The sequence below is a fragment of the Colobus angolensis genome, unplaced genomic scaffold (assembly GCF_000951035.1).
Source record: "Colobus angolensis palliatus isolate OR3802 unplaced genomic scaffold, Cang.pa_1.0 Scaffold26, whole genome shotgun sequence".
NCBI lineage: Eukaryota > Metazoa > Chordata > Mammalia > Primates > Cercopithecidae > Colobus > Colobus angolensis.
This window is the reverse complement of record NW_012115821.1, coordinates 14,743,383-14,757,270: the sequence shown is the minus strand read 5'-3', so window position 1 is coordinate 14,757,270 and position 13,888 is coordinate 14,743,383. Positions and strand designations below refer to the sequence as shown.

Sequence of the window (13,888 nt, the reverse complement as noted above, 5' to 3'; positions counted from 1 at the left end):
ATAAAAAAAAAAAAAAAACCAAACCAAACCAAAACCAAAACAAACAAACAAAAAGAACATTATAGAGAACTCTCAAGGCACAACCATAGGAAGTTACATAATAAGCAAAAGCTTGGAGCACTTTACCAACAAGATACAGAGAAGGCTAATAAGCATATGAAAAGATGCTCAGCATCAAAGGTCATTAGCAAAATGTAAATTAAAATCTCAATAAGGTACCAATACAAACCTATTAGAATGGCTGACATTAAAAAGGCTGACCATACCAAATGTTAGTTGGGATGTAGAACTTTCATACAATACTCCTAGAAATAAAATAGTACAACCACTTTGGGACAGTTTGGCAATCTCTTAAAAAAGTTAAACATTCACCTACCATATGACCAAGACATCCCCTTCATACCACTCCTAGGTATTTACATAAGAAAAAAGGAAATATATGTCCATCCAAGGACTAGTACATGAGTTCACAGCAGCTTTATCTGTAATAGCCAAAAACTAGAAACAATCCAAATGTCTATCAACAGGTAAGTGGGTAAAAAATGTGTTATACCCCTATAACACAATACTACTTACCAATAAGAAGAAATGACCTGCTGATACAGGCAACAACATGAATGAATCTCAAAATCATAACGCTGAGTGAAAGAAATCAGACCTCCTCCCCCCCAAAAACGAGAAAGAGTATATATACTGTATGATTCCACTTACATAAAACTCTAGAAAATACAAACTATAGCAACAGAAAACATCTATAATAGTTGTTTGGGGGAGACAGAAAGGAGTGCAAATGAGCATAAGGAAATTTTGGGGGTGATGAATATGTTCACTATCTTGGCTGTGATAACGGTTTTATGGGTGTATTCAAATGTGAAAACGTATCAAATTATACAACTTAAATATGTTCAGCTTATTGTATGTCTATTGTACCTCAATAAAGCTGTTTTTAAAAAGTATGATTTGTGGCTGAGTAAGGTGGCTAACGCCTGTAATCCCAGTACTTTGGGAGGTGGAGGCAGGAGGATTGCTTGAGCCCAAGGAGTTTCAGACCAGCCTGGGCACCATAGGGAGAACTCATCTCTACAAAACAACAACAAATGAACAAACAAAAAACTGATTTGTTGAGTTCTACCACCAGAGCCTCTGATTATAAAAATATTTACCCATTTCATTAAATGAATGCAATCATTTCAAGTTTCCTATTGAAGTATAAAATTTCATTCAATTAAGGCTGGGTACAGTGGCTCACACCTGTAATCCTAGCACTTTGGGAGGCTGAGGCGGGTGGATCACCTGAGGTCAGGAGTTTGAGACCAACCTGACCAACATGGTGAAACCCTGTCTCGACTAAAAGTACAAAAGTTAGCTGGGTGTGGTGATGCACGCCTGTAATCCCAGCTACTCGGGAGGCTCAGGCAGGAGAATAGCTTGAACCTGGGAGGTGGAGGTTGCAGTGAGCCGAGATGGCGCCATTGCACTCCAGCCTGGGTGACAGAACAAGACTCCCTCTCAAAAAAAAAAAATCATTCACTTAATAAGAAGCGTAACTCTGGAATATAAAGTTACTATTTTCCAAAAGTATTTCAGTCAATGTAGAAACAATTTATACCATAATGTATTCAGACTGGCTGACATGGAAAAATGTGAGGGACAGGCAAAAACATGTAGGATCTATGAAGTCTGGCTTTCTAATGGTTAAGGCAAAAATAGTATAATGATGACAAGAATGGGGAGGCAAAAATAAACAGAAGAATTCAAGTCTAGTGGTAAAGCTAGTAAAATGGAATGAGGCATGATTATTGAACAACAAAATCTTTTAAAATTTTTTAAAAATATTTTTTCTTTTAAAAATATTTTTCTTTTATAGACGGGGTCTCACTCTGCTGTTTAGGCTGAGTGAAATGGCATGATGACAGCTCACTGCAGCCTCCAACTCCTGGGCACACACTATCCCCCCACCTTAGCCTCCCGAGTTGCTGGGACCACAGGCATATACCACCATGTCTGACTACTTTTAAAAAACTTTTTTTAGAGATGGGGTCTCAGGTGCAGTGGCTCATGCATGTAATCCCAGGATTTTGGCAAGCCAAGACGGATCACTTGAGGTCAGAAGTTCAAGACCAGCCTGGCCAACATGGTGAAACCCTGTCTCTACTAAAAATACAAAAATTAGCTAGGTGTGGTGGCACATACCTGTAATCCCAGCTACTTGAGAGGCCGAGGCAGGAGGATGGCTTCAACCTGGGAGGTGGAGGTTGCAGTGAGCAGAGATCATACCACTGCACTCCAGCCTGGGTGACAGTGTGAGACTCCGTCTCAAGAAAAAAAAAAAAAAAAAAAAGAATAATATAATGTAGTTGCTACTTTTAAAAAATAAGAGAAAGAAGTAAAAATAATTGGAGATTTGGGTTTTAAAAAAGGTAGCAGATGAAGGAGAATCTAGCAACTAAAACATTTTTTTGAGAGAGGTCTTGCTCTGTCACCCAGGCTGGAGTGCAATGGTGTGATTATGGCTCACCACAGCCTCTACCTCCTAGACTCAGGCCATCCCCTCACCCGCCTGAGCCACCTGAGTAGCTGGGACTGCAGGCGTGTGCCACCATGCTCTGCTAATTTTTTGATTTTTTTGTAGAGACGGGGTCTCAATTTGTTGCCTAGGCAGATCTTGAACTCCTGAGCTTAAACGACCCTCCTGCCTCAGCCTCCTGAAGTGCTGAGATTATAGGTATGAGCCAATACATACGGCCAATATTTTTACCAGAATATTTCATAAAATCAATGCACTGCTAGGAAAGATAGGCAGCCACTTAACTGATCTGTCTAAACAGAATTGTTTACCTGTTCATAGTGAAGTACACAGGGTTTTCATTTGAAGTCCTTAAAAAAACAAACAATCTGGCAGGAAACAAAAGGAACCTCATAATGCACAAGTTTCATTAACTATGCATTTTCCCCAAGTAGTCCAACCCCACTCAGAAATAACACAAAATATCCAAGTGCTTTAAAATCCAAGGCCTTTAATTTAGTTTTTGGTAATGACCATAAATGCCTTCATAAAAACCTCTTTTTCACTGTAAATAGAAGGCACTAGGCATTACATAATACCCTTAAAGCAGTGATTCCTCCTGATGCTGGTAGAGATAAAACATTTAATGTCAGGGTTTACATAGTAACAAAGTCTTCTTAAAAAAAAAAAAAAAAAAGGACAACTCTGAAAATCACAAACCAAAAATTATCAGTCAGTCTTTCTCAGGTTCCCAATGCAAATTTACATCATTTTTACAAGTACATAGTTTGAAATTAAGAGATAAATTAGGTATGATACGGTTTTCAACATGTGTTAGGTTTCAGTTAAATACAGTAAAAATGAAGACACCATTATCATGCTAACTGGCATCTTTTGCTACTGTTTAGCTGTGCAAAATAAACTTGAAATGATACATCCTGAAGTGGTATAATTTAAAAGATCCTTGATATGACACCAACAACTTGCAAATTCTGGTCACAAACTGTATATAAATTGTACGATTATTAAAATATACCTTTTTGAAAAATAATAAGATAACCATTTATACCTAAATAAGGTTTCCCAGAAAGTTATGAAATACTTTTAGCATATAAAAGTAGTTGCCCCTTTTCTGAAAAGTCAGCTGTTGTTTCACAAAATAACTCATATGATCCAAGGCAAATGATTTCTTGAATGCCATATTCTCTCTATGACTTTGAGGTATGCTTCAAGAGACTGTATCCATAAGAACAGGGTACATTTGGGTATTAGACCACAGTTACAAATGCAAGGAATCTTTCTTGGGTCAGGAATGCCCTTGAGAGTTATAGCAAGAGAACAAAAGATAGCTTCTGAAGCCATATCCTTTACAAATACATACAACTAAATTTGGTTATTTAGAGGATAATTCAAGACACAGCTATTAACCACATGCTGTGTCATGTGTGCCTATTTTAATTAGTGGCTTCTGGCCGGGCGCGGTGGCTCACGCCTGTAATCCCAGCACTTTAGGAGGCCAAGGCAGGCGGATCACTTGAGTTTGGGAGTTTGAGACCAGCCTGACCAACAAGCAGAAACCCCGTCTCTACTAAAAATACAAAATCAGCCAACTGTGGTAGCGCATGCCTGTAATCCCAGCTACTTGGGAGGCTGAGGCAGGAGAATTGCTTGAACCTGGCAGGTGTAGGTTGCAGCGAGCCAAGATCGCACCATTGACTCCGGCCTGGGCAATGAGTGAAACTCCGTCTCAAAAAAAAAAAAAAAAAAAGTGGCTTCTGCAGGATACTCTTATTCAAACACAAACCAAACAACCTTACTCTACCAAATCACATTCTTCTATTTTTGGCAAGGTAGTATTGTTTAAACAAAACAGAAACAAAAACAACAACAACAAAAGCTAACCATAACAGTGACTCATGCAAAAGTTTCCATGTCAAACAACAGTAGGAAAAGTGTTCTGAGAAATATTAATGTTGAGAAAAATAAAACACTATCAAACAAATAATGCCTGACATCAATCTTATCATCACTCAAATAAGTATCACATAAAAAACTCATGAATGCCTTTGAAATAAGAATCGTTCAGTTTAAAAAAATAGCTGATTATGAGATTTATAATTAAAATGTCTTTGAAAAGCATCCACATTCATTAGTTTAAACATTTAATAATATTTAAATTAGTATTTATTAATTTTTTATTTTTGTTGAGACAAAGTCTCACTATGTCACCCAAGCTGGAGTCCAGTGGTGTAATCTCATCTCACTGCAACCTCTGCCTCCCAGGTTCAAGTGATTCTCGCATCTCAGCCTCCCAAGTAGCTGGTATTACAGGTGTGTGCCACCATGCCTGGCTAATTTTTGTATTTTTAGTAGAGATGGGGTTTCACCACGTTGGCCAGGCTGGTCTTGAACTCCTGACCTAAAGTGACCTGTCCGCCTTGGCCTCCCAAAGTGCTAGGATTACAGGTGTGAGCCACTGCACCTGGCCTAATGTTTAAATTAGTAAAGGGTAAGAGAAAATAAACTCTCCCATAATTAATACTAGATGCCTCCTTGTCTTTGGAGAAACTGGTAAGATTAAATTTTGAAAATGGAAGAGAAAATAATGAAAATCTATATGACAACTGAAAAAAACCCATCATGTATATTAATAAACACAATGGGTATCAAGAAATATTTTTTTAAACAATGATCACTCAACAGAATACCTTATAAAATTACATATCATAATGAAGCTAAGGAAAAGGTTCAAGACTAGCAGCTGAACTGTGAAACATGTAGGACAACAGAAGGCACTACAATAAGCATCAATTCCTTCTAACCATAGGACAGTTCAGTCTTTCTGTTCTTAAGAAGATAGCCAGTGTGAATGTTATTTTTATATCCCCCTGAGTTTTAACATGATTGGGCAAAGCAGCACCAATTTAAAAAAATATCTGCAATGCCAGCACTGCAGTATGAAATCACTAATACTGATGGCCCCCAAGTCTCTCATAAGAGCACTTTAGAACATGATTAAAAATATAGAAATGCCTTTCGGTGTTTCAGTATTAAAGTGGAACCACCACAGATATCCACTTTAAAAATAATGCACTAAAAAGTTCTGTTTATACAATACAGTCTTTCTACCCTGTAACTAGCATTCATGGCAATTCTCCACTCTGCTGCCACTGAGAGATCTCCTTTGTGCGTCTGGTTGAAATGTCAGTATGCTTCCTGATGCATAATCCTTTTTGGCTGGAAAATCTTGGCAAATATCATGTCATGCCCGTTTTGAGCAGTATGCCTTGCAGGTCCTCTGGCAATGCTAAGATAATGGCATCTATGTGTGTCCGTAACTTTTCCATAGTGTCAGGTTTCACAGGTAAGTGCTCTCGATCAGCCTGCAACTACATAAGCATAAGGACATTTCATAGCATTTAAATTAACCTCAGAATCTGTATTAGTACATTACATTCTCTAAATAAACCATTTTAAAGGTCTAACAATTGGATACTTTCAGTCTTAGACCAAAATTTACAGAAACTAAAAAAGCAAGGAGCATTCCATTTAAACAATACGTTATTGAGCTCCGTAAAAGGCTTCTATGTAAATTCACAATAATACCTAGAAATATAAGCAACAATGTTTTGATAGAGCTTATTAGATTCTATGTAGATAACGTTAGAATAATATGGCATCATTATGGTCTGTTTCAGTGACCAAGTATTTTCAGCAATATCTACCATCAATTGACCAATTTCAAGCCCTCTCATTTAAAAAGTTACTTCTGTGAACTATCATGGGTTGTCAGCTCACATGAGAGGAAAATATCTTCACAGAAAAGTCAATTTAATTATTGGCTGTTTTGGCTACATACCAGCTTATTTTTCAGCTTCAAGACAAGGTCTACTGTTTCTACTTCTGTGTGTTTCTGGATCCAGAGAAGTAAGTCCTAGAATAAATAAAATCCCAAATCAGTAAATTCTCAAAATAATATTCAAACCTCTATTTCAATAGGTAAGGCTACTGTGAAGGAAAGACAAGAAGGAAAAGGAGAACAAAGTATTTAACCCAGATATAGCATTATAGTGTAGGAATAATTCTCATAATATTCTAATAAATGTTAATTTTCTGCATTAGCCAGAATAATTGTCTCATATTTGGAAGTAAAACAAAATGTACTGAGGTGGCTTTTTTAGATCAAGCAAGAAAAACAAAATTGCAACTCAAACTGTAATAATAACCCCCACTGCCACTAAGTAGTGACTAATTTATAAGGAACATTTGTTAACAAATCCAAAGAACTGAACATGAATTTACTACTGGATGTAAACTTCATGTTTTCAGGTAAGCTCTTCCTGGGCTTATGTTGCAGGTGCATTCATCAGATTCCTTTTTGCAAAGCCACAGTCACTGGGAGTTTATGAGCAGAAAGTTATCACTGAGGCTAGTATGCCTTGCATTTAAAGCTAAATATAAATGAAAGTAAGACTATCCCTTTTATTTTCATAAGTAGTTTAATTTAAAATAGCCTGGTAATACAGAACATAAAAAAAAATCAGTCCACATTTTTAAAAGTGTTAATACTAACTAAAAAAGGTAAATACATCGTAACAGCAAAAGATGTGGAGTTAGGCTTCTTGGATTACAATCCTTACTCTACCCAGTAATGTGCTGGTAAATATTTAACAAGTGGTTCTCCAAAACAGGTCTCTGGTTTGTCACATTTGCCAATTTCTGTGGTGTAGTACTCCCACTGTAGGCTATTTCAAGCTGCCAACCTGAGGTCACTGAATGCAGAGCTGAGAAGAGATGTGCACAAAGAAGAGATGTGCACAGTTGGCTCTTATGAGCCAGTGCAAGTGGACTCCAGCACACTGTTGGCTCCACTACTTAGCAGGGATGTGATCTGAGGCAAGTCATTTAACTTCTAAGCCAAATGTTTCCCATAATGTAGTTCATAACACACCTACCTCAAAGAATCATTGTAAAGATTAAAAGAGATTATCTATATAAAGCCCCTATAATGTCCTTGGCACACAACACATGATCTAGAAAAGTTAGTCATTATTACTATTTATAAAGAGTGGATACAGGGTACAATCTTCAACCTCTAAGCATAATTATCTTTATTTTCAACAGTTGTTAATCATTACACAAACACACAGTTTTCGAACCTCTTCACAAAGAGCTTCTAGATGGAGTGCCTCCAATTTTTGGGTCATTTCCTTCCTCCGGGTCTTAAACCAGCCATCAAAATTTGGAGACTTTAGGAAATGCCTATAAAAATACATTTTAAAAAAGTAAAGTTTGATTATAACTTATTTCCTTTCCTCAATACCTTTCCTATTCAGAGAACCATGTCAAACTTTAGAATTCTTTAAAAAGAATAAGTTTAAGTCTAGTTTTTTGTTTTGTTTTTAAATAAAGCACGACACATGGGTGTAAAACAGGAAAAAAAGACTAACCGGTAAAGTCCAATCCAATCGCCTTTTATTCTAGAGGTTAGCTGAGGTCCTGTTTTCTCAAGTGTTTTCATAAATTCTTCTGGAAGAAACTGTCTTAATTGAGGTGGACTCTAGAAAACAGGAAATATAATATTTAGAAATTAGGAGTGGATATGTTCACAGAAGTTAATTATAGTTAAGAGGACCCAAATAGATTTGAATATATTCATACCTTCCATGGGGAAATACTTTTCTGCAAAGGCATCAAGCTTGCCACATATCTCTCCTAAAACCAAAAAAAAAGTTAATAAAAGGAGTATTTAAACAGACCTACTTAAAAGGAATGGGTCTTTTAAGTTTTTAATCATATGCCCTTTCAATGGACGGCAACAACTCCATCACTCCCCACAACAGATATAGCTAAATTTAGACTGACTTGTGAAGTCAGATTTCAAATAAAATTCAACTAAATCTTGGGTAAACCAAGGGACTACATTTTTTTTTTCTTTTTTGAGACAGAGTCTTGTTCTGTTGCCCAGGCTGGAGTGCAATGGCGTGATCTTGGCTCACTACAACCTCCGCCCCTTTGGGTTCAAGCGATTCTCCTGCCTCAGTCTCCCAAGTAGCTGGGATTACAGGTGTGCGCCACCACGCCTTGCTAATTTTGTATTTTTAGTAGAGACAAGGTTTTACCATGTTGGTCAGGCTAGTCTCAAACTCCTGACCTCGTGATCCACCTGCCTTGGCCTCCCAAAGTGCTGGGATTACAGGTGTAAGCCACCGTGCTGCCCAGCCCTTTTTTTAATTTTTATTTATTTATTTTTTTTGAGATGCAGTCTCGCTCTGTTGCCCAGTGGCACATGGCAGTGGAGTGCAGTGGCGCAATCTCAGCTCACTGCAAACTCTGCCTCCAGAGTTTAAGCAATTATCTGCCTCAGCCTCCCAAGTAGCTGGAATTTCAGGAACTCACCAGCATGCCTGGCTAATTTTTATATTTTTAGTTGAGTCAGGGTTTCACCCTGTCTTAATGATAATAGTTAACCTTACTGAGTAACTATAGGCCAGATAATGCACTCAACATTTTACATGCGTGATCTCTTGTAATCCTTGGAATGATCCTATGTGGTAGGTATTATTGGGAAACTGAGAATTCTTCAAAAGGCTAATACAATTTAGACTTGAATTGAGGTCTACTTGACTTTTGTCTATGCTTTTTTTTTTTTTTTTTTTTTTTTAAGAGAGTCTTGCTGTTGCCCAGGATGGAGTGCAGTGGTGCAATCATAGCCTACTGTAGTCTCAAAGTCCTGGTCTTAAACAATCCTCTCACTTTGGCCTCCCAAAGTAGCAGGCCTGAGCCACTGTGCCCGGCCTAGTCCATGCTCATAAGCACTACAGAGAAGTTTATTTATTCAAACAAATAGATTTAATGGAATAAATAAGTTGACATCCATAGACCAAGAAATAATATTTCTTTCTAAAATATAACAGCAAAGATCTCCAGGATGCCCTATATAATATTCATAGATATATTACTTTATATTAATAACTGTGCAAAGTTTCTCTATGATACAGTCTCCAGAGTAGGACCACATCATGGTACTCCCTATACTTTAATATGACATCCTTCTGAATTTCTTAGAATAACCATATCGTCTAGTCATTTATTCCATAAACATTTGAGTGCTACCATATGCCAGACTGGCAAATTAATAACGAGCAAGACACATATAGTCCCTGTTATTATGGAGCTACAGCCTCATAGACATTATATCAAATTTTTTTCAAGATAACTATCACAGAAGCTCTACGATAATCTTCTTTTAAGGTGAAAAATGTAGTAACTACGTAACATTTCATATAAAGTATATCATTTAATATTCACAACAGTCTTGAAAGGTACTTAGGAAAAGTGGAATCAGCCATATTTCATAGGTAAGGAAATTGAGGTTCAGAGGGAGTGACTTACCAAAGCTAAACAGTTAACACTAGAACAAATAATCCAGGTCTCTTGCAAAGGGGTTTATTTTTAATCACTCAAATATACCAGGCTGGCAAAACACACAACTTAAGATATGGTTTTGGAGGGTGGGAAAAACATTTATATACCCTTCACCAAATCATTAAATTATGCAAAAAATGTATTTTATTAACTTACTAATGGAATGATGAAACTTTGTGTCAGTTCCAAAAAATAGCGTCGAAGAATAACACTTTGAGCCTCAGAAGGACGTTTCTGTTGTACACCCTTAAAAAGGAAATAATGAGAATCTGTTTTCTAGTGATGGAACACAAAACAATGGATAATTATCATATTCAACTGCTATGTAAATATACATTTACACTTGATATTTAAAAAACTAGAACTTCACCTTGAAGTAATTTAATGTGAAGTTAATTGTGCAATATCCTGTGAAAATAATCTTTACCAGAGCAAAACATAAGAGTTCTTAGCTTAGGGAATACTGTTCATCCCATACTGTGAAAATGTGAGTTCACAGCTGGGCACTGTGGCTGGCGTCTGTAATCCCAGCACTTTGGGAAGCTGAGGTGGGTGGATTACCTGAGGTCAGGGGTTCAGAACCAGCCTGGCCATCATGGTGAAACCCTGTCTCTACTAAAAAATACAAAAATTAGCCAGGCGTGGTGGTGGCCACCTATAATCCCAGCTACTTGGGAGGCTGAGAAAGAACAATTGCTTGAACCCGGGAGGTGGAGGTTGCAGTGAGCCGAGATCATGCTATTGCACACCAGCCTGGGCAACAAGAGCGAAACTCCATCTCAAAAAAAAAAAAAAAAAAAAGTGAATTCAAAATAAAGACAATATTTTATATTTGCTATATTATACGATTTACATTTTTTAAAAAATTATAATCCCTTACTGTTAGATGCTATCATGGTAGAATCTATGGCTTTTTCACTATAACTCCCAAGTTTCTAGAAAGACTGACACTCATGTATAGCTACAGTCCCAAATTCATGCCCATACTGTTGCTAGCTTAGTCTCCTGATTTTCATAAAACTTTGAGTCAAAAAAGATACCCCGGCAGGGCGTGGTGGCTGACACCTGTAATCCCAGGACTTTGGGAGACCGAGGTGGGCATATGACTTAAGGCCAGGAGTTCAAGACCAGCCTGGCCAACATGGTGAAACCCTATCGCTACTAAAAATACAGAAATTAGCCAGGCATGATGGTGCACACCTGTAATTCCAGCTGCTCAGGAGGCTGAGGCATGAGAATCACTTGAACCCAGGAGGTGGAGGATACAGTGAGCTGAGATCACATCACTGCACTCCAACCTGGGTGACAGAGTAAGACTCCGTCTCCCCCCCAAAAAAAAGGAGAGATCCTATTTCACATTAGTATACATAAAGGACATATTGCCTAAGTGGATATTACATACCTGAACAAGGAAATTTAAATTAATAATATGAGCAACTAATTACCTTCTGTAATTGTTTTATGATCTCTTCATCTCTATTTAAATATGGTTTATATGAAGTATAAACTCCTAAGAGCAAAGAAAAGAAGGTAAACAAAAAACCCAAGTACCATACAAATAAATATTTAAAAATCAATAAAAGTCAATACCAGGTTTAGAATCCAGAGTCTTTAGATTCTTCAGTTTTTTTACTTTAACCTGCTTAGGAATTTCACCTGCAGGAAGCAGCATAAAGATTTTTATAATTATTCTAATCATACATATTATAAAATTGGAACTTTATTTATAATCTACTGTTTATTACTTAAGCATGTTATAATTAAAGCATTCTTAACATCAATTAATACGTTAAGGGTTCATTCTTGGTATTTTAAAACTGGATAACAAGAATACTGGATTATTACAACAGTACAGAAACAATTCATGTAAATTATATAAAATGGATATTTGATCTTTCATTAATATCTATCATTACTTAAATTTTTCCCTTTTTGTCACTCAACCTGTAATTTAAAATCTATATGCCAAATACATAAAACTGAAAATTTAGGTGCTGAAGAGGAATAAAATACCCTTTAAGTGTAAATGGAATAGAGAGTAATTCTTAAATGACTGTAATTTAAAATCTATATGCCAAATACATAAAACTGAAAATTTAGGTGCTGAAGAGGAATAAAATACCCTTTAAGTATAAATGGAATAGAGAGTAATTCTTAAATGACTGTGCAGATGTAATCTTCAAGGGTTTGTGTGTTTTGTTTTGTTTTTTTTTTTTGGTGCCTCCTCAAATTCAACTTTTCCATTACAGAAACTTACACTGCCAGCAAGTGGCAATGGTGTGTGCAGCAACCACAGGTCTGAGCCACAGATGGACAGGACTCCTGAGCAGACTGCTATGTTGAATAGCTTGTGTAGTATATGCAGGCCCTGGTCTTAGGGTCAAAGAAAGCTAACACCTAAACAACTCTTATAACAGGCAGAAAAAAGCCTCAAGATACACACTTAAAAGTGTCATGAACAAACCTAATTTCAAAGACTTTCTCCCCCCTCCCTCTTCTCTGCACAAGGGCTAAAAGAACCTAAGAACTGAAAGACAATCTAGAGATTATATTATTACAGAGATTATAATACAATTCAAGCCTCTAAATTCACAAAATACCTTTGTTTAAACAGTTACATAGATCAAACTGCTAATTGTGGTATATCTGCAGGTGGGATTTTAAGAACAAGGAACATTTTCCTTTGCAATCTTATATTGCTAAAAAATTTTAAGAGCATGTACTATGATAAAATAGCTATTTCTATAAACTTTTTACTTTGAAATACAGTTGAACATTTAACAACATGGGTTTAAACTGTGCATATTCACTTATACACGACTTTTTCTCCTACTTCTGCCACCCCTGAATCAGCAAGACTATTCCCTCCTCTTCCTCTTCAACCTACTCAATGCGAAGGTTATGAGGATGAAGACTTTTATGATGATCCACTTCCACTTAATGAATAGCCAATATATATTTTATCTTCCTCATGACTTTCTTAGTAACATTTTATTTCCCCTAGCTTACTTTATTGTAAGGATACAGTATATAATACACACGGCATATAAAATGTGTGTTAATCAACTGTTTATGTTATTGCTAAGGCTCTGGTCAACAGTAGGCTGTTGGAAGTTAAGTTTTGGAGGAGTTAAAGGTATACACAGATTTTCTACTACATAGGAGGTTGGCATTTCTAATCGCTGTGTTGTTCAAGGGTTAACTGTAATTTCAATCTTGCAAAGAAGCTGCCAAGTAACACAGTCTATAAAGGAAAGAGCGAAAGAGATTAAAAAAATTAGTCTATACTCCAAATGTGTCAACTGCCCCAATAATAATTTTAAACAGATACTTGTTAAAAAAAGCAGTATCATGGATACACAGACTTAATTTTTCATTGACTCAGTATATATTAAGTAAATGCAAGATACTGGCAATACAGGAACAAAACAGCTAATTTCTCATATCAATGAGCCACAGTCTAACAGCAAAATATGATACAGAGAAATGACAATACAGAGGGAAAGGTGTTGGGACAGAATTATGAACAAGATACTATGAGACACAGAAGAGTGTCCTGGCCAAAGAGGAGTAAGAAAAGTATTTAGGATTCCTAAAGGAAGTAACATTTAAGCCAACCTGTAAGAGAGATAAAAAGTTGGCCAGGCATGGTGGCTCACGCCTGTAATCCCAGCACTTTGGGAGACTGAGGCAGGTGGATCACCTGAGGTCAGGAGTTCGAGACCATCCTGGCCAACATGGGGAAACTCCATCTCCACTAAAAATACAAAAATTAGCTGGGCATGGTGGCGGGCACCTGTAGTCCCAGCTACTCGGGAGACTGATGCAGGAGAATCACTTGAACCCAGGAGGCAGAGTTTGCAGTAAGCCGAGATTGCGCCACTGCACTCCAGCCTGGGTGGCAGAGCGAGACTCTGTCTCAAAAAAAAAAAAAGTTGGCTGGGCGCGGTGGCT

At 37.0% G+C, this 13,888-nt stretch overlaps 1 protein-coding gene across 1 annotated transcript in view; it reads right to left on the bottom strand.

Moving 5' to 3' along the window:
• Positions 1-2,997: 2,997 nt before the first annotated feature.
• The window catches only part of DENND6A (DENN/MADD domain containing 6A), a 74,856-nt gene continuing 63,965 nt past the window's right edge, over positions 2,998-13,888 (bottom strand). Inside the window, exons 9-16 of the mRNA XM_011947301.1 lie at positions 11,525-11,625; positions 11,380-11,444; positions 10,091-10,180; positions 8,168-8,221; positions 7,957-8,066; positions 7,666-7,768; positions 6,366-6,440; positions 2,998-5,895 (exon numbers count right to left, since the gene is read on the bottom strand). Of these exons, the coding sequence (XP_011802691.1) occupies positions 5,764-5,895; positions 6,366-6,440; positions 7,666-7,768; positions 7,957-8,066; positions 8,168-8,221; positions 10,091-10,180; positions 11,380-11,444; positions 11,525-11,625 (730 nt within the window). The 3' untranslated portion in view covers positions 2,998-5,763. The remainder of the gene's footprint in view (positions 5,896-6,365; positions 6,441-7,665; positions 7,769-7,956; positions 8,067-8,167; positions 8,222-10,090; positions 10,181-11,379; positions 11,445-11,524; positions 11,626-13,888) is intronic.